Consider the following 25,920-nt stretch of genomic DNA (forward strand, 5'->3'; position numbering starts at 1 on the left):
GCAGGTTGGGCCTATACTCATAAGAACATAAGAATTAGGAACAGGAGTAGGCCATCTAGCCCCTCGAGCCTGCTCCGCCATTCAATAAGATCATGGCTGATCTGGTCGTGGACTCAGCTCCACTTACCCGCCCTCTCCCCATAACCCTTAATTCCCTTATTGGTTAAAAATCTATCTATCTTTGACTTGAAAACATTCAATGAGCTTAGCCTCAACTGCTTCCTTGGGCAGAGAATTCCACAGATTCACAACCCTCTGGGAGAAGAAATTCTTTCTCAACTCGGTTTTAAATTGGCTCCTCCGTATTTTGAGGCTGTGCCCCCTAGTTCTAGTCTCCCCTACCAATGGAAACAACCTCTCTGCCTCTATCCTGTTTATCCCTTTCATGATTTTAAAAGTTTCTATAAGATCACCCCTCATCCTTCTGAACTCCAAGGAGTAAAGACCCAGTCTACTCAATCTATCATCATAAGGTAACCCCCTCATTTCTGGAATCAGCCTAGTGAATCGTCTCTGTACCCCTTCCAAAGCTTGTATATCCTTCCTTAAATAAGGTGACCAAAACTGCACGCAGTACTCCAGGTGTGGCCTTACCAATATCTTATACAGTTGCAGCAAGACCTCCCTGCTTTTGTACTCCATCCCTCTCGCAATGAAGGCCAACATTCCATTTGCCTTCCTGATTACCTGCTGCACCTGCAAACTAACCTTTTGGGATTCATGCACAAGGACCCCCAGATCCCTCTGCACCACAGCATGTTGTAATTTCTCCCCATTCAAATAATATTCCCTTTTACTGTTTTTTTTCCCCCAAGGTGGATAACCTCACACTTTCCGACATTGTATTCCATCTGCCAAACCTTATCCCATTCGCTTAACCTATCCAAATCTCCTTGCAGCCTCTCTGAGTCCTCTACACAGCCCGCTTTTCCACTAATTTTAGTGTCATCTGCAAATTTGTTGCACTACACTCTGTCCCCTCTTCTAAGTCATCTATGTATATTGTAAATAGTTGTGGTCCCAGCACTGATCCCTGTGGCACACCACTAACCACTGATTTCCAACCGGAAAAGGACCCATTTATCCCGACTCTCTGCTTTCTATTCGCCAGCCAATTCTCTATCCATGCTAATACATTTCCTCTGACTCCGCGTACCTTTATCTTCTGCAGTAACCTTTTGTGTGGCACCTTACGGAATGCCTTTTGGAAATCTAAATACACCACATCCATCGGTACACCTCTATCCACCATGCTCGTTATATCCTCAAAGAATTCCAGTAAATTAGTTAAACATGATTTCCCTTTCATGAATCCATGCTGCATCTGCTTGATTGCACTATTCCTATCTAGATGTCCCGCTATTTCTTCCTTAATGATAGTTTCAAGCATTTTCCCCACTACAGATGTTAAACTAACCGGCCTATAGTTACCTGCCTTTTGCCACCTGCCTTTTGCCTGCCCCCTTTTTTAAACAGAGGCGTTACATTAGCTGCTTTCCAATCCGCTGGTACCTCCCCAGAGTTTATTGGAGTTTAGAAGACTGAGAGGTGATCTTATTGAAACATGCGATTGTGAGGGGGCTTGACAGGGTAGATGCAAAGAGGATGTTTCCTCTTGTGGGGAAATCTATAACTAGGGGGCATAGTCTCAGAATAAGAGGTCACCCATTTCAGTCCGTGAGTCAGAGAGCCCATCGGGAGTCCGTGAGTCAGAGAAGCCTACAAAAGGCGTGCTTGTGCAGCTACAGGGAGAAGGCAAAAAGAAATAGAAAGGTGATGTCACAGCCAAGGGGGTAAGTGATTGACTGGTGATTGGTGAGTAGTTTTTCTTTTTTCTCTTCTATATCAGTGAGTAACTTTTAGCACTGTTGTTGCCAATTTAAGTTAATCTAAGGGTTAAGTCATGGCAGGCGAGCTCAGACAAGTGTTATGCTCCTCCTGTACTATGTGGGAAATCAGGGACGCCTCTGGTGTCCCTGACGACTACATGTGCGGGAAGTGTATCCGCCTCCAGCTCCTGACGGTCCGCGTTGCGGAATTGGAGCTGAGGGTGGATTTACTCTGGAGCATCCACGATGCTGAGAATGATGTGACTAGCACGTATAGCGAGTTGGTCTTACCGCAGGTGAAGGGTCCACAGCCAGTTAGGGAATGGAAGACCAGCAGGAAGAGCAGTGTAAGGAAGGTAGTGCAGGGGTCCCCTGGAGTCATCCCCCTGCAAAACAGATACACCGCTTTGAGTACTGTTGAGGGGGATGACTCATCAGGGAAGGGCAGCAGCAGCCAAGTTCATGGCACCATGGCTGGCTCTGCTGCACAGGAGGGCAGGAAAAAGAGTGGGAGAGCGATAGTGATAGGGGATTCAATTGTAAGGGGAATAGATAGGCGTTTCTGCGGCCGCAACCGAGACTCCAGGATGGTATGTTGCCTCCCTGGTGCAAGGGTCAAGGATGTCTCGGAGCGGGTGCAGGACATTCTGAAAAGGGAGGGTGAACAGCCAGTTGTCGTGGTGCATATTGGTACCAACGATATCGGTAAAAAAAGGGATGAGGTCCTACGAGACGAATTTAAGGAGCTAGGAGCTAAATTAAAACGTAGGACCTCAAAAGTAGTAATCTCGGGATTGCTACCAGTGCCATGTGCTAGTTAGAGTAGGAATCGCAGGATAGCTCAGATGAATACGTGGCTTGAGCAGTGGTGCAGCAGGGAGGGATTCAAATTCCTGGGGCATTAGAACCAGTTCTGGGGGAGATGGGACCAGTACAAACCGGACGGTCTGCACCTGGGCAGGACCGGAACCAATGTCCCAGGGGGAGTGTTTGCTAGTGCTGTTGGGGAGGAGTTAAACTAATATGGCAGGGGGATGGGAACCAATGCAGGGAGACAGAGGGAAACAAAATGGAGACAAAAGCAAAAGACAGAAAGGAGATGAGTAAAAGTGGAGGGCAGAGAAACCCAAGGCAAAAAACAAAAAGGGCCACTGTACAGCAAAATTCTAAAGGGTCAAAGTGTAATAAAAAGGCAAGCATGAATGCTCTGTGCCTCAATGCAAGGAGTATTCGGAACCCAGGAGAGGGCTCTGAGCTAGTTAGAGTGGGTGAGAGCTCACATGAACAGGACCCCAAGAAAGAATGCAAAAGGCAGGAGGTAACAGAGCAGAGTAGCACTGGGGTAAGTGTAAACCACAAGGTGATAGGAAGGGACAATATATATGAATATAAAGGGGCTGCAGGAGGGGTCAAAACTAAAAACCATGGTTTAAAAACTACTAGTAAAATACTCTACCTAAACGCACGCAGCATTCGAAATAAAGTAAATGTGTTGACGGCACAAATCATTACAAATGGGTATGATTTGGTGGCCATTACAGAAACATGGTTGCAGGGTGGCCAAGATTGGGAATTAAACATACAGGGGTATCTGACAATTCGGAAAGATAGACAAGAAGGGAAAGGAGGTGGGGTAGCTCTGTTAATAAAGGATGGTATCAGGGCAGTTGTGAGAGACGATATTGGCTCTAATGAACAAAACGTTGAATCATTGTGGGTGGAGATTAGAGATAGTAAGGGGAAAAAGTCACTGGTGGGCGTAGTTTATAGGCCCCCAAATAATAACTTCACGGTGGGGCGGGCAATAATCAAGGGAATAATGGAGGCATGTGAAAAAGGAACGGCAGTAATCATGGGGGATTTTAACCTACATATCGATTGGTCAAACTAAATCGCACGGGGTAGCCTTGAGGAATTCATAGAATGCATATGGGATTGTTTCTTAGAACAGTATGTTACAGAACCTACAAGGGAGCAAGCTATCTTAGATCTGGTCCTGTGTAATGAGACAGGAAAAATAAACGATCACCTAGCAAAGATCCTCTCGGAATGAGTGATCACAGTATGGTTGAATTTGTAATACAGATTGAGGATGAGGAAGTTGTGTCAGAAACTAGCGTACTATGCTTAAACAAAGGGGACTACAGTGGGATGAGGGCAGAGTTGGCTAAAGTAGACTGGAAACACAGACTAAACGGTGGCACAATTGAGGAACAGTGGAGGACTTTTAAGGAGCTCTTTCATAGTGCTCAACGAAAATATATTCCAGTGAAAAAAAAGGGCGGTAAGAGAAGGGATAACCAGCCGTGGATTACAAAGGAAATAAAGGAGAGTATCAAATTAAAAACCAATGCGTATAAGGTGGCCAAGGTTAGTGGGAAACTAGCAGATTGGGAAAATTTTAAATGACAGCAAAGAATGACTAAGAAAGCAATAAAGAAAGGAAAGATAGATTACGAAAGTAAACTTGCACAAAACATAAAAATAGATAGTAAAAGCTTTTACCGATATATAAAACGGAAAAGAGTGACTAAAGTAAATGTTGGTCCCTTAGAAGATGAGAAGGGGGATTTAATAATGGGAAATGTGGAAATGGCTGAGACCTTAAACAATTATTTTGCTTCGGTCTTCACAGTGGAAGACACAAAAACCATGCCAAAAATTGCTGGTCACAGGAATGTGGGAAGGGAGGACCTTGAGACAATCACTATCAGTAGGGGGGTAGTGCTGGACAGGCTAATGCGACTCAAGGTAGACAAGTCCCCTGGTCCTGATGAAATGCGTCCCAGGGTATTAAAAGAGATGCTGGAAATTATAGCAGATGCATTCATTATAATCTACCAAAATTCTCTGGACTCTGGGGAGGTACCAGCGGATTGGAAAGCAGCTAATGTAACGCCTCTGTTTAAAAAAAGGGGCAGACAAAAGGCAGGTAACTATAGGCCGGTTAGTTTAACATCTGTAGTGGGGAAAATGCTTGAAGCTATCATTAAGGAAGAAATAGCGGGACATCTAGACAGGAATAGTGCAATCAAGCAGACGCAACATGGATTCATGAAGGGGAAATCATGTTTAACTAATTTACTGGAATTCTTTGAGGATATAACGAGCATGGTGGATCGAGGTGTACCGATGGATGTGGTGTATTTAGATTTCCAAAAGGCATTCGATAAGGTGCCACACAAAAGGTTACTGCAGAAGATAAAGGTACGCGGAGTCAGAGGAAATGTATTAGCATGGATAAAGAATTGGCTGGCTAACAGAAAGCAGAGAGTCGAGATAAATGGGTCCTTTTTGGGTTGGAAATCGGTGGTTAGTGGTGTGCCACAGGGATCGGTGCTGGGACCACAACTGTTTACAATATACACAGCTGACCTGGAAGAGGGGACAGAGTGTCATGCAACAAAATTTGCAGTTGACACAAAGATTAGTGGGAATGCGGGTAGTGTAGAGGACACAGAGAGGCTGCAAAGAGATTTAGATAGGTTAAGCGAATGGGCTAAGGTTTGGCAGATGGAATACAATGTCGGAAAATGTGAGGTCATCCACCTTGGGAAAAAAACAGTAAAAGGGAATATTATTTGAATGGGGAAAAATTACAACAGGCTGTGGTGCAGAGGGACCTGGGGGTCCTTGTGCATGAATCCCAAAAAGTTAGTTTGCAGGTGCAGCAGGTAATCAGGAAGGCGAATGGATTGTTGGCCTTCATTGCGAGAGGGATGGAGTACAAAAGCAGGGAGGTCCTGCTGCAACTGTATAGGGTATTGGTAAGGCCGCACCTGGAGTACTGCGTGCAGTTTTGGTCACCTTTCTTAAGGAAGGATATACTAGCTTTGGAGGGGTTACAGAGACGATTCACTAGGCTGATTCCGGAGATGAGGGGGTTACCTTATGATGATAGATTGAGTAGACTGGGTCTTTACTCGTTGGAGTTCAGAAGGATGAGGGGTGATCTTATAGAAACATTTAAAATAATGAAAGGGATAGACAAGATAGAGGCAGAGAGGTTGTTTCCACTGGTCGGGGAGACTAGAACTAGGGGGCACAGCCTCAAAATACGAGGGAGCCAATTTAAAACCGAGTTGAGAAGGAATTTCTTCTCCCAGAGGGTTGTGAATCTGTGGAATTCTCTGCCCAAGGAAGCAGTTGAGGCTAGCTCATTGAATTATTCAAATCACAGATAGATAGATTTTTAACCAATAAGGGAATTAAGGGTTATGGGGAGCGGGCGGGTAAGTGGAGCTGAGTCTACGGCCAGATCAGCCATGATCTTGTTGAATGGCGGAGCAGGCTCGAGGGGCTAGATGGCCTACTCCTGTTCCTAATTCATATGTTCTTATGTTCTTCTATAAACGAAAATTAGGAAAAATGTCTTCTCTGAGGGTCATGAATGTTTGGAATTTCTACCCCAGAGAGCTGTGGAGGCTGGGTCATTGAATATATTCAAAGTGGAGATAGACAGATTTTTGAATGATAGGAGACAAGGGTTATGGGGAGCGGGCAGGTAAGTGGAGCTGAGTCCATGATCAGATCAGCCATGATCTTATTGAATGGCGGAGCAGGCTTAAGAGGCCATTTGGCCTAATCCTGCTCCTATTTCTTATACTTTATGTCATGCCATCTTTATTAAAGTATATAATAGAGCCTCATTTTAGTCGGGCAATGTGCCCTTGCTCTATCACTTGTAATTCTTGGTTTTGATACAAGGCCAAGATGAAGGATTTTAAACTTCAAATTTCAAAACTTTTCAAATGCTCACCAACTATTTAATAAGCACATTGTACTTATTAGTCATACAATGTACTGGCTATCTAAAATATTCAACTGGATTGCATAATTAGATGGCACATCTGTTCCCGTGTGTAATGTTGCAGAATGTGAAATGTAATATTTTGCCAGTCTGACACAAAGTACAGAGAGAATATTTGGATATTTAGTGAACAGGTCCACCCATTACATCCAACAGTGCAGAGAAATGAATGTGGAGAAAGTCACTTTCTGTTTCAAATCCAACATACTAGATCAAAAGCCGACTGAACACAGACGGCAATAGCTATAAACAGTATCAACACAACAATGACTTGCATTTATACAACACTATTGACGTCGTAAAACATCCCGTAGTGCTTCACAGGAGCATTATCAAACAAAATTTGACACCAAGCCACATGTGATATTAGGATGATACAGGTGACAAACGGCTTGGTCAAATAGGTAGTTTTTAAAAGGAGTGTCTTAAAGGAGGAGAGGCAGAGAGGTTTAGGGAGGGAATTGTGATCCCTTGTGATCTACGCAGCCGAAGGCACGGCCAGCAACGATGGAGCGATGAAAACCAGAGATGCGCGAGAGTCTGGAATTGGAGGAGCGCAGAGTTCCCGGAGGGTTGTACTGCGGGAGGGGGTTACAGAGATAGGGAGGGATGAGTCCGTGGAGGGATTTCAAAACAAGAATGAGAATTTTAAAATTGAGGCATTGCCACACCGAGAGCCAATGTTGGTCAGCAAGCACAGGGCACAGGCTTGATGGATGAACAGGATTTGGTACGAGTTAGAACACGGGCAGCAGAATTTTGTCCCGGCTCCCCACCCACCCTTTCCTCCAACGACTGCCTGTCCCACCTGTGACGGAGACTGTAGTTCCCATCTTGGACTGTTCAGTCACCTGAGAACTCACTTTTAGAGTGGAAGCAAGTCTTCCTCGATTTCAAGGGACTGCCTATGATGATGATGATGAGCCGAGTTTTAGATGCAGTAAAGTTTATGGAGGGTGCAAAGGTGTCCAAACCCATTGCACAATAAAACGTACAAACCAAAATTAGGCTTCAATTTGGTGCAATAGGGACTATTTTTAAACTGATATACTTTTGAGCTCACACATTTATTCAATTAATTCTCTGCCTTAGGTATGGAACAATGTATTGGGAACACGGTTAGAGTTTCAAATGAACCAGAGTTGCCTGTGGAATGAACACAACCCGCTTTATTGTGGCAACCTGCCAAGACAATGAAAAAAAATTGGAATATCAACTCGACAGAAAGATCATTACTTCCCCTAACTCTGCCCCCCCCCCTCCCCCCTCCCAAAGGCTACTTCTTTCTTTATTCCAGTCGTGCTCTTTACCGTTGGGAGTTGTTTCAGCCACAAGGAGGTGTTCTGGAATGATTGCAAGTTGATTATAGCAGGAATGATTTCCCGAAGGCCAAAGTGATTATCCTCAGTGCTCAGTCATGTCTCTGAAGTTTCTCTTCCCATGGTCTGCACATGGGAGCGGAAATATTGAAGATTATTAAAGAAAACATTGAAGGAAGGACTTAATGCAATGCAATGGCAAGTGTGCATTCCTGTCAATCAATTCTCAATATGCACATTCCAAATGCAGTCTCAGCCACACCACCAAGGGGAGGTAATGAGTGGCAGAGGGTGAAATAAATAGATCAGCAGGAGAGAGTAAATGCAGATCAGTCTTACTCACTTGCTGAATAGAAAGACATATTCTTTAATGTCGGTACTTTAGGATCAGGTGTCAGTTGTGACTCAGTTGGTAGCACTCTCGCCTCTGGAGTCAGAAGGTCTTGGGTCCAAGAGGCTTGAGCACATCATCTAGGCCAACACTTCAGTGCATTACTGAGAGAACTCTGCATTCCAGAAGAAATGATAACTGAAGCTTTATCTGTTCAGGTGGATGTAAAAGATGCATGGTGGATTTCGGAAGAGGAGCAAGGGAGTTCTCCTGGTGCCCTGGCCAATATTCATCCCTCAACAATCACCACTGAAACAGGTTAACTGGTCACTCATCTCATTGCTGTTTGTCTGGTATGCGCCTCCAAAACAAGTGGTTACACTTCAAAACTATTCCACTGGTTGCAGAGTATTTTGGGATGCACTGAGACCATGAAGGGACATACATACATGCAAGTTCTTTCTGTACTGAAATCGGAACTGGATAACATCAAGCAGATTTCAGTGGGAAAGAACGTTATTGAAAAGGGATTCCATTCTTACGTAACCTCAAACCTTCAGTGTCTTGGACACCAGAGAGATGAGGGCTCAGTTAACCCCAGTCGCAAGTGACATTTCAGCTAATCCCACTAAAAAACAACAACAACTTTTATTTATATAATGCCTTTAACATAGTAAAACATCCCAAGGCGCTTCACAAGAGTGTTATTGAACAAAATTTGACACCGAGCCACACAAGGAGAAATTAGGGCAGATGTCAAAGAATTAGTTTTAAGGAGTGTCTCAAAGGGGGAAAGAGAGCCAGAGAGGTTTAGGGAGGGAATTCCAGAGCTTAGGGCCTAGGTCGTTGAAGGCGCGGCTACTAATAGTTGAGCAATTAAAATTAAGAATGCTCAAGAGGTCAGAATTAGAGGAGCGCAGATATCTCAGGGCTGTGGGGCTAGAGAAAATTAGAGAGATATGGAGGGGCAAGGCCATGGAGGGATTAGAAAACAAGGATGAGAATTTTAAAATCGAGGAGGTGCTTAACCGGGAGCCAATGTAGGTCAGCGAGCACAGGGGTGATGGTGAGCGGGACTTGGTGCGAGTTAGGACATAGGCTGCCGAGTTTTGGATCACCTCGAGTTTACGTAGGGTAGAATGTGAGAGGGCAGCCAGGAGTGCATTGGAATAGTCAAGTCTAGAGGTAACAAAGACATGGATGAGGGCTTCAACAACAGATGAGCTGAGGCAAGGGCGGAGTCAGGCGATGTTACGGAGGTCAAAATAGGCGGCCTTAGTTATGGGGTGGATATGTAGTTGAAACTCATTTTATCGTCAAATATGACACCAAAGTTCCGATAGATGCTAGGGAGAGGGATGGAGTCGATGGCTGGGCAACGGAGTTTGTGGCAGGGAACGAAGACAATGGCTTTGGATTTCCAAATATTTAGTTGGAGGAAATTTCTGCTCATCCAGTACTGGATGTCGGACAAGCAGTCTGACAAATTAGAGACAGTGGAGGGGTCGAGAGAGGTGGGGGTGAGGTAGCACTCGTGAGGTGTCATCAGCGTGCATGTGGAAACTGACAGGGTTTTCGGATGATGTCACTGAGGGGCAGCATATAGACGAGAAATAGGAGGGAGCCAAGGATAGATTTAGCCAAATAACATATTACTAAAAAATTTTGCTTAGGGCATGCACTTCCTGTCTACAAACCTTATTTCCATTATTGCAATTTATGGTCACACCTTTTTGTCATATTTTCCCCATTGTAAACAGCATTTCCTGTTCCATTTTGCTATGTTAACTGTCACATGGTAATTGCAGGCTCTGGCTACCAGGTGGTACTGTAGAGCAGGTTTCTGAAGTCTTCCTCATTACTCCGCCACCATCTTATATTCATCAGCCATGGGCATCGCCACAGCACTTTACTACTACATATATAAGTGGTATGTAAATATAGTGAGGGCATCTTTCCCGTGATCTGAAGACTATTCATGTGATGCACAGAGGATACACAAGGGATAGCAGTGAAACACACAATTTATTGCATATATAAGGATAGGCACAGCCGCCAGCAGAATAAACAGTGCATTCAATATATATTTTGTTTGTGCAGTAGAAGTTGGGATGATTTATAAATAAGTAATCAATAAAAACATGTATTTTGTTAGCTGCCCCAATGGTGGATAAAGACATCACTGGGTGTGCTACTAAATCCTACAGAATGGAGTGTCACAGGTTTTGAGCCCCATTTCTCCCAAGTTAGCTGAAAATCAGTCAACGCAGCACTCCTGGGCTAGGGAGTAAAAAAGTAAGCCAGAGATACAATCTTTCAGTGCCCTGTGTGGAAACGTGCAGAGATGTAGAGGTAGAGCACGAAGAAGATCGGGCTCCGCCGTGATGCCCTCCACAGTCGAATAGCTTACGAGCAGTCACTGTCTCGGCTCACACATTAAGAATGGCCACGTAGGAGCAAGGTAACGGAAGATGTCTGGCATTTTTGATCCCATACCCCAGTCAGTACCCACAGGAGATGGGCAGGAAAGAAAGCTGGCAGGCAATTGTATTTTGTTTCATTAGGAATTACAACTGTAAGCAAACTCTCTCCTCCCCATTTGAAGGCTTTTGATAGAATAAATAATGAGAAAGTGTTTCCAATGGCAGGAGGGTTGATAACAAAAGGGCACAGATTTAAGCTAATTGGCAAAAGAACCAGAGGCACAGAGGAGGACAATTTCTTTTTTACCCAGCAAGTTATGATCTGGAATGCACTGAACTGAAAGGGTGGTGGAGGCAGATTCAAGAGTTGATTTCCAAAGGGAATTGGATACAAACTTGAAAATGAAACAACTGCAGGTTTAGGGGAAAGTGTGGGGGTGTGGGACTAATTGGATAGCTCTTTCAAAGAGCCGGCACAGGCACAATGGGCCAAGTGGCCTCCTTCTGTGTTGTACAATGATTTGCTGAATCGTCCAGTCCTATTTTTCTCAGTCACTAAACTATGAACCTTGCGTATCTCTGCTACACAAGGCAGACTCTGATTTATCGTACGTCACTGCACAGAAAACGAAACCGCCCTGATTCTTTAACTCCACACCGCTGGCCAGCAGCAATCCATTCCTGTATTCAGCCATTTTGCTACAAATATGCAGCTGGATAACTATACTCGTCCCAGGCTCCATTGTCCCAAATAGAGTTCATCAAAACAACCGCAGTATAATCTTACCGTCATCCTCACGGGCATTTATAATTTCACATATTGCACGAAAAATCATGGTTTCTAAACATTCATTTTTCATGCATTCAATTATAATTGAACACAGCAGTACATTTATCAATACAACTCATACATAGAACACAGGAATAATGCTCAGTGTGAAAAGATCTCATTATGGCCCATTGCAATAAGCTGATTTGCACACTCACTAGTGCTGCTGCTACTGTAGCTACTAAAAAAAATCTGCTGATGTTGATGACTCATGAACGGGCTTTGGTTCCACAGGCAATGGGAGCCCTCCGGTACCTCAATGCAAGTGGCCATGCTTGCCCGTGTGAGTGGTTAGTGGGCTATTCGCCTGTGAAGGCATCGCAACCTGGAGAGTAACGCACGTACACTCCCCGCCCAGCATACATCAATTACAATGGGCAGCCCTGTCGGCTGGTTTGCCCATGTTCGGAGCCCCCCATAATTGCCCCAAATGAGATCAAGCTGATCCAGGCACTGGCCAGGGAAGTGAACTTGGGACCTCCCTGGACTGGGCGACTCAGCAGCCATTAGCAGAGGCTGGCACACAGTTTCTAATGTATGTGCAAAAATTCAGTCGCCTCCTCTCATTTACGCGAAGATGATAAAAATGATGGAATGCTGCACATTTATTTTTATGTGCCACTCACTGACAGGCAGCGTATATCAAATCAGTGGGCGAAAAATTGTGCCTTTAGCCAAATGATTCCATGTGCACTGGCACAAAGCCAAACCAATAAATAAGAAGAAATACTCACTCCCAACACAAATGCAATGTAAATACAAGCACCCACATAGATGTGTGTTTACATATACACAGCCAGTGGGACTAATTGGATAGCTCTTTCAAAGGTACAGGCAAATGGGCTGAATGGCCCTTTCTGTGCTGTACGATTCCATGATTCATATTATGACAATTGTCTGAACAGCACATTTAAACACATTCCAAATGCGACCAGCGAGGAAATATAAAATGTAAGAGAATCTCACCCTGAAGTCAATTCCCACTGTGGAAATAAAACTTCCTGCTAAGAAAGCTCCATCCTTAAAACGCACCAATAAACAGGTTTTCCCCACTCCAGAGTCGCCAACTAACATTACCTAAAATAAAACAACTGATTGTTACTGAGACCGCACATAAAATCAGTGACAGTCATTTACAGAGTCGTTAAAAGTTCCTGCACACTTTTGCAACATACCAGAAGCTGCCTGGGGTGATCACCCTGGGAATTCTCAGCTTGAAATCCATTGACTAATAATGGCACTAAATAGAACTAGGTTGTTGGTGATTTTATTTTTAAATTCAGCTTTCTATGAGAGATGCAATGCATAAAACATGAGCAAAATGTTACTTCCCTGTATTACATCGAATTTACAGCACAGAAACAGACCATTCAGTCCAACTGGTCAATGCTGGCGTTTATGCTTCTCACTAGCCTCCACCCCCCCACCCCACTTCATCTAACCCCATTAGCAGAGCAAGTTGCAGGCTTGGTCCCCAGTTTGTGTTGTGTTAAGCTGATCACAGCCCAGCACCTCCTACGGGTCTCAGTACCCCTGGGTTGTGAAGCAAGAGATTTTTTTTTTAAATCAGTCAGCATTCCCTGACCACTATCCATGCGGGTGACCCTTACTGGGAAACAATGTATACTGGGTAAGGAGAGGATTGCGTTCAACTGTGATGCCCTCATTGCTGAACTGCTCGATACTATCTCTTGTAGCACAGAAAGTGGCCATTCAGCCCATCAGTCGAGGCCTGTTCCGTGCTAAGACATTCAAAAACTAAACCCGCTGCCTGCTCTCTCCCCCATAGTCCTGTATCTTTTCCATCAAGTCTTTAGCCACTGGTCAGCTACTAGAGAGTAGTCAGCAGTGTAACCATGAGCCACTGGCTTAGGGAGGGGAGAACATATGGAGATTGGGGGAGTGCAGGGGAAGAAGATTTTTAAAAAATCATTCTACTCTGAGCATTATAGTTGGATAAACAAGAGCAAGACGGGACTGTTGGAGCTTATGCAATTGAACTGTTGCCCTCTCAAGGAGTAAATGGGAGTGAGGGTGGAGCTTTAAAGAACAGATCACAGTGAAGAATTCAGGTGATGAGCCAGCATTTGCAAGCTCAGATTTTTAAAAATTGGAAATGATGGCACTGAATGAATAACTCTACTAAACAGTGATCACACGAAACAGCTTCTATTACAGTAGATCCTCTTGAACAGCCCCTTGGTCAAGCACATTCTGCAGCAAGGAGTGTGTTGCCCACAGGTCTCTCTCTCTACTTGTGATATGTTGAACCAACCATGGAGAACCCTGGAACATTGGCCCAGGGATAATGTTCCCCATGTTCCTGTTCTCCCACTGGCCAAGGGACAACTGTCTTAATGTTCCTGTTCCCCATTGGTCCAGGTACAACGGTCCCCATGTTTCTGTTCTCCCATTGGTCCAGGGACAACTGACCCCATGTTCCTGTTCTCTCATTGGCCCAGGTGCAACTGCCCCATACTCCTGCTCTCCTCTTGGGAAGTGTCTGCCTTCAGTTCCACGTCTCCTCAAGCTGTGGAGATCGGAAACTCCTCCACCCGGTGTCCATTCTTGGCCACAGCACTGCACATTATTACTTCACTGTGCTGTGTCCCATGGCACCACACTTGTCAACTCATTTAAAATGTTAACAAGAATTGTATAATAATGAGTGACACAATGCCGTTTATCTCCATGAGAGTTGGCACCACAGGGGAGAGTTAAAATTGACCCTAGTATGATGCTGAAAATCCTACTCAGACGCAGATGTAAAGCATTCAATGAATACATTGAAAGGAACGTATTCTTCCCCTCTTTGATCAGTTGCCTGCTGCTGCCTCTTCATTTGCTTTTGGTCTAAAGATGTATCTTACATTAGACACAATCACATCATAACCCCTTCCCTTGGGATGATGGACTATTTTAACTGATTGCTACCAAGATTACCATCAGTTGCAAACTCAGCTATATTATGGGGTTACCCCACTCCAAGCTACATTAGTTTACCCCACTCCTAGCTATATTATTACTGGATCACCCACCCCAGCTACATTATTAGTTTACCTCACTCCACAAGCTATATTATTACTGGGTCACCCACCCCAGCTATATTATTAGTTTACCCCCTCCAAGCTATGATATTAGTTTAATGCACTCCCATCCCCCAGCTTCAAGACCAACCCCTTAGCCAAGTGCTAGGACTGCCATCAACTTTAAAGTGCAGGGTGTCACCATTAACTTTAAAGTGCATGGGTATCTTTAAAAGACGGGCCGAATCTTTATTTGAAGAGGTATTTGGAAAACGTTCTCTGTTTACCTAACACTGTGAGCAATGACGCGGCGTGTGTTAACACATACTACCCTAATCGCACAAAAAAAGTAATTGAGTCCCTGGGAGACGATTGTCAGGCAAAGTGGGACACCTGGCTCAGCTCCTCTCCCCAACAATGGCATTGCCTCTGAAAAAAGTATTAGGTGAAAACTTGTATCATTGCCCGAGGTTAGACGTGCTCTATACAGCCTTGACTCAGGACATTGAAAGGAGGTGGGCTGAGGGCGGGGTTTACCACGGCTCTCAGACAATCGTAGCATTGTATTCTCCTTCCTCAATGGGCTCTCCGTTATGGATTTTTTTTCTGAATGTGCATTACTTATCGAAACTAGCATCAGACCAGGAAACAATAAGTCGACCCCAAGGGCCCTTTAATCCATGCACACTGCACAGTAGTGTCACAACCAGTGGCTATTGCATAACCCACGGCGCCGATCCCTATCACTGAACACTTGTAATTCAGATGTTAACAAGGCAACAAGGAGCGGGCAATTTACAGCCCGGGGTTCGGTGTGTGAGAAGTGAAATCATATAACGGAAACCATCAACATTGACATTGGGGAGAAAAGCGCATACAGCCAATTAGCTATATACTTAACAAGGGAGCTATTTGCAGGACTATGGGGAAAGCGCGGGGGGGGGACTAACTGGAGAGCACTTTGACAGAGCCGGCACAGACATGATGGGCCGAATGCCCCCCTCCAGTGCTGCACGATTGGAAGAGAGCCGCAAACAAATGAATTGTTGTGATCTTGCCTGATTTAGCGATCACTTGAGCTAAGAGTGAGGACTGAGCATGCAGTCATTTTCACTCTCAGTGATAGGAGAACGAAGTAAAATAAATAGCAACTCGCGTGGAGCATAAACAGTTGAACCGAATGGTCTGTTTCCGTGCTGTACATTCTATGCAAAATAAAAACTCGTTCTTCAAGGAAAATGTTTTGCATATCTTGTAATGCAGATATTTGCTTGCTAATAATACTCTGTTCCGGATAGCTTTTCATTCTGATTGAGGACTTTACTGTAAAATAGTGTAATGCAAAAGGTGCATGCAATAAATTACTGGTCCTGTATATACAGACACACGAAACTAACAGATCTGCCAATTTTACACAACATTAAACTCAAGTGTTTAGCGAACGCAGGCTTTCCGTTTTTGAAAAACCAACCTTAAAAGCTATGTCATAGAACTCGCTGCTGTTGCTCAAAGAGGGTCTGTTTGGAAGGGTCACCCCGTTAATCGGACCCTGGCCCCCGGAGTTGCTTTTGCCCGATTTCTCCTGTTCTTTCCCTCTGCCTGCTGGTAAGGTAGTGCTGGGAGACGTGTTACTTTTGCTCTTCAATGTCTTTTTCCTCGACATCGCGGAGTAGGTCTGCAGGTTGCAAACTGGGAGGAGCTTTCTCTTGTGTTTGTTGTTGCTTGCAATCTTCCCCCCACCCCGTGCAATCGGAACAATGCAGGAGCTTTAGTTGTTCACTCTGGCTGTGGGGGTCATGTCTGTTGTCAGAAATGGGATGTGCATCCCACTCATCTCTCAAGCCACTTGCTTGCAGGCAGCACCAGCCCGAATTCCTGCTTCCTGCACGCGCTCCCTCGCTCCACAGGGACAGACACGCCCACCGCGCCCTGACTGACGGCACAGCCAGCCAATGGGGATCGCTCCAGTCCAGTCAGTGCACCACAACTCCGGGAGCTGGTCCAATGCGCGCAGAGAGGGGGGCGGGACCGAGCCACATTGACTGTAAACATACTGCACCTCTGCTGTTTAATCCCTTGAGTGCCTGCCCTTGTCCACCAGCAACTTCTGGTGTTTTTATAGCCCCCCAGGCGCCCTCAGGCTGAGATTCCCTTCCCTCCCCTCCCCCACAATTTCTCCTTATGTGGCTCAGTGTCAATTTTTTAAAGGCGCTTTTTAACTACAAGTTGTTGAGACAAAAACATAGGTGTATTGAAAAGGTGCTTAGCACCATTCTCATCCTTTCCCTCAATATGGATGCAAATATTTTTTTGCAGGAAGCATCTGTAGCACAGTCATCAGGAAAGAAAGACTTGTATTTATATAGCACCTTTCACAACTTCAGGCCATTACAAAGCACTTTACAGCCAATTAAGTACTTTTTGAGGTCTGGTCATTATTGTAGAAAACCTGGCAGCCAATTTTTGCACAGCAAGTTCCCACAAACAGCAATGTCATAATGATCTGATCATCTGTTTTATCGATGTTGGTTGAGGGATAAATATTGGCCATAACACTGGAGAGAACTCCCCTCCACTTGTTCAAAATAGTGCCGTGGGTTATTTCATGTCCACCTAGAGAGGGCAGTCGGGGCCTTGGTTTAACGTCTCATCCAAAAGACAGCACCTTTAACAGTACCTGCACTGGGAATGTCAGTCTAGAGTGGGATTTGGACCCACAACATTCTGACTCCGAGGCAAGAGTGCTAACCACTGAGCTAAGGCTGACACCTGTTAACATGCTCAACAGCGTGTGCTGAGACACACACTCTGGTTCGTTATTGTCCCCATTTGAAAGAGCACTGGAGAATAAAGTCAAAAACAATCAAGTTCGTATTGCTTTCTCAGTTACAATTTTTGCAATGGTTATTTTTGGAGCTACAAATATCAGGGTTTCTGGTAAACATGTTCCAGAGGGTTCTCGTGGTGTGTAAACAGTCAGAAACTGTTCTGGGGCATGAGTATCCAATATGTGTTCCTGTTCACCCCTAAACCCACACGCAGTCCAGGCAGCGACTTGAAGAATGGACTTCAGTATTTGTAACATGCAGCTATCATTAAAACAAAGAGCATAATAGAATGTGAGATGCTACTTGAACATAAACAATTAACGTTCAGATGAAAAAAGTTTTTTTTAAGAAGTAAACAGAAGCTGTTATAAAATATCATCCCAACTGGAAAATGTAGTGTCTGTTGTAAACAGTTCAAATAACTTTGTTTTAAGTAAGTCAGATATCTTCATTCACATAGAATTACATCGAATGTACAGCACAGAAACAGGCCATTTGGGCCAACTGGTCCATGCTGGTGTTTATACTCCAAACTAGTCCCCTCCCACCCTTCTTCATCTAACCCTATCAGCATAATCTTCTATTCCTTTCTCCCTCATCCCCATAAATGCATCTATGCTATTTACATCAAATATTCCTTGTGGTAGCAAGTTCCACATTCAGTTTTTGAATGGTTACAGTGGCTTGATAAGCCAAAATGATGTTTTTATAACATGGAATTTGAAGATTCTTGACATGATTCTGAACATTTTTAAATTAAACTGCCTTGAATTTTTTTTTAAATTGTAAATGATATACATTGGGTGTGTTGCTCTCCAGTAAGCAGCTGTTGGTTATCATTAAATAAAGTTTCAGTGATTGCATCACGATGGCTCATCTTTCTGCACAATCTTAAATCAACAGTGGCAGCACTTCCAAAAATTAATTCATTGTTCGGAGCCAAGTTGAGATGTTTTGCTGTGATAAGAGGCTGTATAATTGCAAATGTTATTATTCTGCATCAACAGAACAGGATATTGCAACAGTAGCTACAACCAGTCAGGAACCCCAGGGTGGAATAGTATAACACCACAATCATGAATTGCATGCTGTAAGCTATGCACATATTCCCTGGAATAATTTCAAAGCTGCAATCACACCTCACGATATGGCTGTTGGTTGCAAATTGGACGCGTCTCACCCTCACTGTTTATGATGTTTAAGTCACTTGATTAAGGATGCTGTGTTTGCAATCACTCCTAGTTGTCCATGCATAATGGACACAGGCAATAGAGTTTCCTGGCAATCAAATGTGGATTCTTGACAGATGTGCAGTCACTATCACAGGATTATTAGCCCTTCGGAGTGTACATCATTACATATCCACAATGTGGGATGCACTGATAATTGAATTCACATTGACAGTTATCACTGCTTTTGAAACGGACTAAAGAATAGAGATGGCCCAGCGTGATTTCAAGATTGTTATCTAATATCGGCTTTCACATAGTCAATATGAAGCTTATGCTTTACTTTTATAGCTTCTGATGCCACCATCTAAATCCCTCAATGCAGGTGTCAACTGTGGCTCAGTGGTAGCACTGAGTCAGAAGGCCATGAATTTATACCCACTCCAGTGACTTGAGTGCATGATCTAAGCACCAATGTTAGAGTCCTCAATCAGGCCAACATCCCCTGCATCGAAGCACTGACCAAACTCGACCAGCTCTGTTGGGCAGGCCACATTGTTTGCATGCCTAACACAAGACTCCCAAAGCAAGAGCTCTACTCGGCAAGCGAGCCCCAGATGGGCAGAGGAAACGTTTCAAGGGTACCCTCAAAGCCTCCATGATAAAGTGCAACATCCCCACCAACACCTGGGAGTCCCTGGCCAAAGACCGCCCTAAGCAGAGGAAGAGCATCTGGGAGGGTGCTGAGCACCTCAAGTCTCGTCGCCGAGAGCATGCAGAAAACAAGCACGGGCAGCGGAAGGAGCGTGTGGCAAACCAGACTCCCCACCCACCCTTTCCTTCAACGACTGTCTGTCCCACCTGTGACAGAGACTGTAATTCTCGTATTGGGCTGTTCGGTCGCCTGAGAACTCACTTTTAGAGTGGAAGCAAGTTTTCCTCGATTTTGAGGGACTGCCTATGACTAAGCTGGTGCTTCAGCACAGTACTGAGGGAGTCCTGCACTTTCGGAGGTGTCTTTCGGATGAGACGTTAAACCAAGACCCCATCTGCCCTCACAAGTGGCCGTATAAGATACCATGGCACTTTTTGGAGAAGAGCAGGGGAGTTCTCCCTGGTTTCCTGGCTAACTTTTATCTCTCAACCAATGCCACTAAAACAGATTATCTGGTCGGTATCACATTTCTGTTTCCAGGATTTTGCTGTGCGCAAATTAACTGTCATGTTTACTATATTACAACAGTGACTACACTCCAAAAAGTGCTTAATTGGTTGTAAAGCACTTTGGAATGTCCTGGGGTTGTGAAAGATGTCATAGAAATGCAAGTTCTCTCTTTTCTTTATCTCACATTAACATCTAACAGTCAGTTAATTTACAGATTCTGGAAGCTCACTGAGATTCAATTGATAAATAACAACAACATCAACTTGCATTTATATAACAGAGCAAAACAACCAAGGTGCTTCACAAACAGTAGATGCTGAGCTAAAGAAGCAGATATTAGGAGAGATGACCAAAAGCTTGGTCAAAGAGGTAGGTTTTAAGGAGGGTCTTATAGGAGGAGAGGTGAAGGGCCTTAGGAATGGTGTTCCAGAGCATAGAGCCTAGGCAGGTGAAGACACAGCAGCCAATGGTGCGTGAAAGGGATGGGAGAGGTGCGTGTATACACAAGGGGCAATATTCAGAGGAAGAGAGTACTATGGAGAGGGTGAGCTGTCACATTGGAGGAGGTTACAGAAATAGGGCGGGGAAAGGCTATGGAGGCATTGCCTGCTGAAATATTAAACTGGGATGGATCCCAGAACTGCTAGATTACCTCATTACAGTGAGAATGACTGTAGGATTCTATAGTTGGCAGTAGCTGGGGTTCCTGCTCCTGATAGCCATCCAGTGACCCCCCTTGCTGTATTGTGCCCATATGTAGACATGAGCTATCAGCAATTTCAGGTGAGGAGGGAGAAAAAAATGATTCTATTTCACAGTATCAAAAATTGGTATCTGCCATTTCGTTTCCGTATGTTTCAGAGGTGCAATGGCAATTTTAGACGTGGGTACTTCATGTACAAAATGTGTTCCTTAGGTCAGGAGTCTCAGGACAAGACACTACATTTGGTTCATTCTCCAGCAATTTGGAGTTGAATTTTTATACATATGCATAAATGTTTTCTGATATATATACTAACCCATAAGAGCGAATATACCCCACTATGCTGGAATAAAAACTGTATGATGAATCATGTACATTGTGCTATTAGCAAAATAACATGGGTATTTCTTGACTATCGTTTCACTTTGTTTCTTGCTATACCATAGCACGTTCTTAAACCGAATAATCGCTGTTGATAATCATAGAATGGTTACAGGGCAGAAGGAGGCCATTCGGCCCGTCGAGCCTGTGCCGGTTCTTTGCAAGAGCACTTCAACTAGTCCCACTCCCCCATCCTTTCCCTGTAGCCTGCATTTTTTTCCTCCTTTCAGGTACTTATCCAATTCGCTTTTGAAAGTCACGATTGAATCTGCCTCCACCACCCTTTCAGGCAGTGCATTCCAGATCCTAACTATAAAAAAAGTTCTTCCTCATGTCACCTTTGGTTCGTCTGCCAATCACCTTAAATCTGTGTCCTCTGGTTCTCGACCCTTCCACCAACAGGAACAGTTTCTCTCTAACTATTCTGTCTAGACCCTTCATGATTTTGAACACCTCTATCAAATCTCTTCTCAATTTCTCTGCTCCAGGGAGAACAACCGGAGCTTCTCCAGTCTAGCCACGTAACTGAAGTCCCTCATTCCTGGAACCATTTTTCATTCATCTTATTGAATGACGGAGTAGGCTCAAGGGTCTGTACATCTACTCCTGCTACTATTTCTTATGTTCTTATAAATTCCAGAGCTGCACCCTCTCTAAGGCCTTGACATCCTTCATAAAGTGTGGTGTCCAGAATTGGACACAATACTCCAGTTGGGGCCAAACCAGTGTTTTATAAAGGCTCATTATAGTGGATAACTGCTTCATTGCTCATGTGTTGTTTCTTGGTCTGCTATTTTAGCACAGGAGTTAACTCACTCTATTAAACACGCTCAAATCTCTGTTAAAGTAGCAGAAAGGATTGTCATACAAATTCTCCACTTATATCAACAACAGTAATTTCTAGAGTCTGGTCTTAAAATAAATTACTGATTATAGTTGTAAAGTATAAAAATAACCCTTTAATAACTGCTAACGAGTCTTAACAAACGTTATCAAAAGTTCACCTCAATCTTAAAATTCTCATCCTTGTTTTCAAATTCCTCCATAGCCTTGCCTCTCCCTATCTGGGTAATCGCCTCCAGAACTACAATCCTCCAAGATTTCTGCACTCCGCAAATTCTGGTCTCTTGCGCATCCACAATTTTTATTGCTCCACCATTGGCGACCATGCCTTCAGCTGCCTAGACGCTAAGCTCTGGACTTTATAAGAACATAAGAAATAGGAACAGAATTAGGCCATACAGACCCTCAAGCCTGCTCCGTCATTCAATAAGATCATGGCTGATCTTCTACCTCAAATTCACTTTCCTGCCCTATACCCCATATGCCTTGATTCCCTCTAAAAACCTCCCACCTCTCTCTCCTCCCTAAGGACACTCCTTAAAACCTACATCATTTGTCCTAATATCTCCTTTCATAAGAACATAAGAAATAGGAGCAAGAGTATGCCATTTGGCCCCTCGAGCCTGCTCCGCCATTTAATAAGATCATGGCTGATCTAATCATGGACTCAGCTCCACTTCCCTGCCCGCTCCCCATAACCCTTTACTCCCTTATCGCTCAAAAATCTGTCTATCTCCGCCTTAAATATATTCAATGACCCAGCCTCCACAGCTCTCTGGGGCAGAGAATTCCATAGATTTACAACCCTCTGAGAGAAGAAATTCCTCCTCATCTGTTTTAAGTGGGCGGCCCCTTATTCTGAGAATATGTCCCCTAGTTTTAGTTTCCCCTATGTGGAAATATCCTCTTTGCATCCACCTCGTCGAGCCCGCTCATTATCTTTTATGTTTCGATAAGATCACCTCTCATTCTTATGAACTCCAATGAGTATAGGCCCAACCTACTCAACTTATCTTCATAAGTCAAACAACCCCCTCATCTCCAGAATCAACCTAGTGAACTTTCTCTGAACAGTCTCCAATGCAAGTATATCCTTCGTTAAATATGGAGACCAAAACTGTACGCAGTACTCCAGGTATAGCCTCACCAATAACCTGTACAGTTGTAGCAGGACTTCTCTGCTTTTATACTCTATCCCCCTTGCAATAAAGGCCAACATTCCATTTGCCTTCCTGATTACTTACTGTACCTGCATACTAACTTTTTGTGTTACATGCACAAGGACCCCCAGGTCCCTCTGTACTGCAGCACTTTGCAATTTTTCTCCATTTAATTTATAATTTGCTTTTCTATTTTTTCTGCCAAAGTGGATAACCTCACAGATTCCCACATTCTACTCCATCTGCCAAATGTTTTCCCACTCACAGCCTGTCTATATCCCTTTGCAGATTTCTTGTGTCCTCCTCACAATTTGCTTTTCCACCCACCTTTGTCTCATCAGCAAACTTGGCTACATTACACTTGGTCCCTTCATCCAAGTCATTAATATAGATTGTAAATTGTTGAGGCCCCAGCACCGATCCCTGCGGCACCCCACTAATTACTGTTTGTCAAATGACCCATTTATCCTGACTCTCTGATTTCTGTTAGTTAGCCAATCCTCTATCCATGCTAATATATTACCCCCAAACCCGTGAACTTTTATCTTGTGCAGTAACCTTTTATGTGGCACCTTATCAAATGCCTTTTGGAAATCCAAATACACCACATCCACTGGTTCCCCCTTTATCCACCCTGCTCGTTACATCCTCAAAAAACTCCAGCAAATTTGTCAAACATGATTTTGCTTTCATAAAATCATGTTGATGCTGCATGAATTATGCTTTTCCAAATGTCCAATGTAGCCAAGTTACTGCGTCCTTAATAATGGACCCCAGCATTTTCCCAATGACACACTACATCATAATTCTAAAAGGACAAAGGGTGTTAAAAAAACAAGCCTGAAGGCTTTGTGTCTTAATGCAAGGAGTATCCATAATAAGGTGGATGAATTAACTGTGCAAATAGATGTTAACGGATATGATGTGATTGGGATTACAGAGACATGGCTCCAGGATGATCAGGGCTGGGAACTCAACATCCAGGGGTATTCAACATTCAGGAAGGATAGAATAAAAGGAAAATGAGGTGGGGTAGCATTGCTGGTTAAAGAGGAGATTAATGCAATAGTTAGGAAGGCATTAGCTTGGATGATGTGGAATCTATATGGGTAGAGCTGCAGAACACCAAAGGGCAAAAAACGTTAGTGGGAGTTGTATACAGACCTCCAAACAGTAGTAGTGATGTTGGGGAGGGCATCAAACAGGAAATTAGGGATGCTTGCAATAAAGGTGCAGCAGTTATCATGGGTGACTTTAATATTCATATAGATTGGGCTAACCAAATTGGAAGCAATATGGTGGAGGAGGATTTCCTGGAGTGCATAAGGGATGGTTTTCTAGACCAATATGTCGAGGAACCAACTAGGGGGGAGGCCATCTTAGACTGGGTGTTGTGTAATGAGAGAGGATTAATTAGCAATCTCGTTGTGCGAGGCCCCTTGGGGAAGAGTGACCATAATATGGTGGAATTCTACATTAGGATGGAGAATGAAACAGTTAATTCAGAGACCATGGTCCAGAACTTAAAGAAGGGTAACTTTGAAGGTATGTGGTGTGAATTGGCTAGGATAGATTGGTGAAGGATACTTAAGGGGTTGACTGTGGATGGGCAATGGCAGATATTTAGAGACCACATGGATGAACTACAACAATTGTACATCCCTGTCTGGCGTAAAAATAAAAAAGGGAAGGTGGCTCAAACGTGGCTATCAAGGGAAATCAGGGATAGTATTAAAGCCAAGGAAGTGGCATACAAATTGGCCAGAAATAGCAGTGAACCTGGGGACTGGGAGAAATTTGGAACTCAGCAGAGAAGGACAAAGGGTTTGATTAGGGCAGGGAAAATAGAGTACGAGAGGAAGCTTGCAGGGAACATTAAGACGGACTGCAAAAGTTTCTATAGATCTGTAAAGAGAAAAAGGTTAGTAAAGACAAACGTAGGTCCCCTGCAGTCAGAATCAGGGGAAGTCATAACGGGGAACAAAGAAATGGCAGACCAATTGAACAAGTACTTTGGTTCGGTATTCACTAAGGAGGACACAAACAACCTTCCGGATATAAAAGGGGTCAGAGAGTCTAGTAAGAAGGAGGAACTGAGGGAAATCCTTATTAGTCGGGAAATTGTGTTGGGGAAATTGATGGCATTGAAGGCCGATAAATCCCCAGGGCCTGATGGACTGCATCCCAGAGTACTTAAGGAGGTGGCCTTGGAAATAGTGGATGCATTGACAGTCATTTTCCAACATTCCATAGACTTTGGATCAGTTCCTATCGAGTGGAGGGTAGCCAATGTAACCCCACTTTTTAAAAAAGGAGGGAGAGAGAAAACAGGGAATTATAGACCGGTCAGCCTGACATCAGTTGTGAGTAAAATGATGGAATCAATTATTAAGGATGTCATAGCAGCGCATTTGGAAAGAGGTGACATGATAGGTCCAAGTCAGCATGGATTTGTGAAAGGGAAATCATGCTTGACAAATCTTCTGGAATTTTTTGAGGATGTTTCCAGTAGTGGACAAGGGAGAACCAGTTGATGTGGTATATTTGGACTTTCAGAAGGCTTTCGACAAGGTCCCACACAAGAGATTAATGTGCAAAGTTAAAGCACATGGGATTGGGGGTAGTGTGCTGACATGGATTGAGAGCTGGTTGTCAGACAGGAAGCAAAGAGTAGGAGTAAATGGGTACTTTTCAGAATGGCAGGCAGTGACTAGTGGGGTACCGCAAGGTTCTGTGCTGGGGCCCCAGCTGTTTACATTGTACATTAATGATTTAGACGAGTGGATTAAATGTAGTATCTCCAAATTTGCGGATGACATTAAGTTGGGTGGCAGTGTGAGCTGCAAGGAGGATGCTATGAGGCTGCAGAGTGACTTGGATAGGTTAGGTGAGTGGGCAAATGCATGGCAGATGAAGTATAATGTGGATAAATGTGAGGTTATCCACTTTAGTGGTAAAAACAGAGACACAGACTATTATCTGAATGGTGACAGATTAGGAAAAGGAGAGGTGCAACGAGACCTGGGTGTCATGGTACATCAGTCATTGAAGGTTGGCATGCAGGTACAGCAGGCGGTTCAGAAAGCAAATGGCATGTTGGCCTT

At 44.0% G+C, this 25,920-nt stretch overlaps 1 protein-coding gene across 1 annotated transcript in view; it reads right to left on the bottom strand.

Annotated features, from left to right (window-relative positions):
- The window catches only part of LOC139225914 (ras-related protein Rab-26-like), a 424,746-nt gene extending 408,279 nt beyond the window's left edge, over window positions 1-16,467 (bottom strand). The window contains exons 1-2 of the mRNA XM_070856775.1: window positions 16,039-16,467; window positions 12,508-12,618 (exon numbers count right to left, since the gene is read on the bottom strand). Of these exons, the coding sequence (XP_070712876.1) occupies window positions 12,508-12,618; window positions 16,039-16,230 (303 nt within the window). The 5' untranslated portion in view covers window positions 16,231-16,467. The remainder of the gene's footprint in view (window positions 1-12,507; window positions 12,619-16,038) is intronic.
- Between the last annotated feature and the right edge of the window lie 9,453 nt (window positions 16,468-25,920).

The sequence above is a fragment of the Pristiophorus japonicus genome, chromosome 15 (assembly GCF_044704955.1).
Source record: "Pristiophorus japonicus isolate sPriJap1 chromosome 15, sPriJap1.hap1, whole genome shotgun sequence".
Lineage (NCBI taxonomy): Eukaryota > Metazoa > Chordata > Chondrichthyes > Pristiophoridae > Pristiophorus > Pristiophorus japonicus.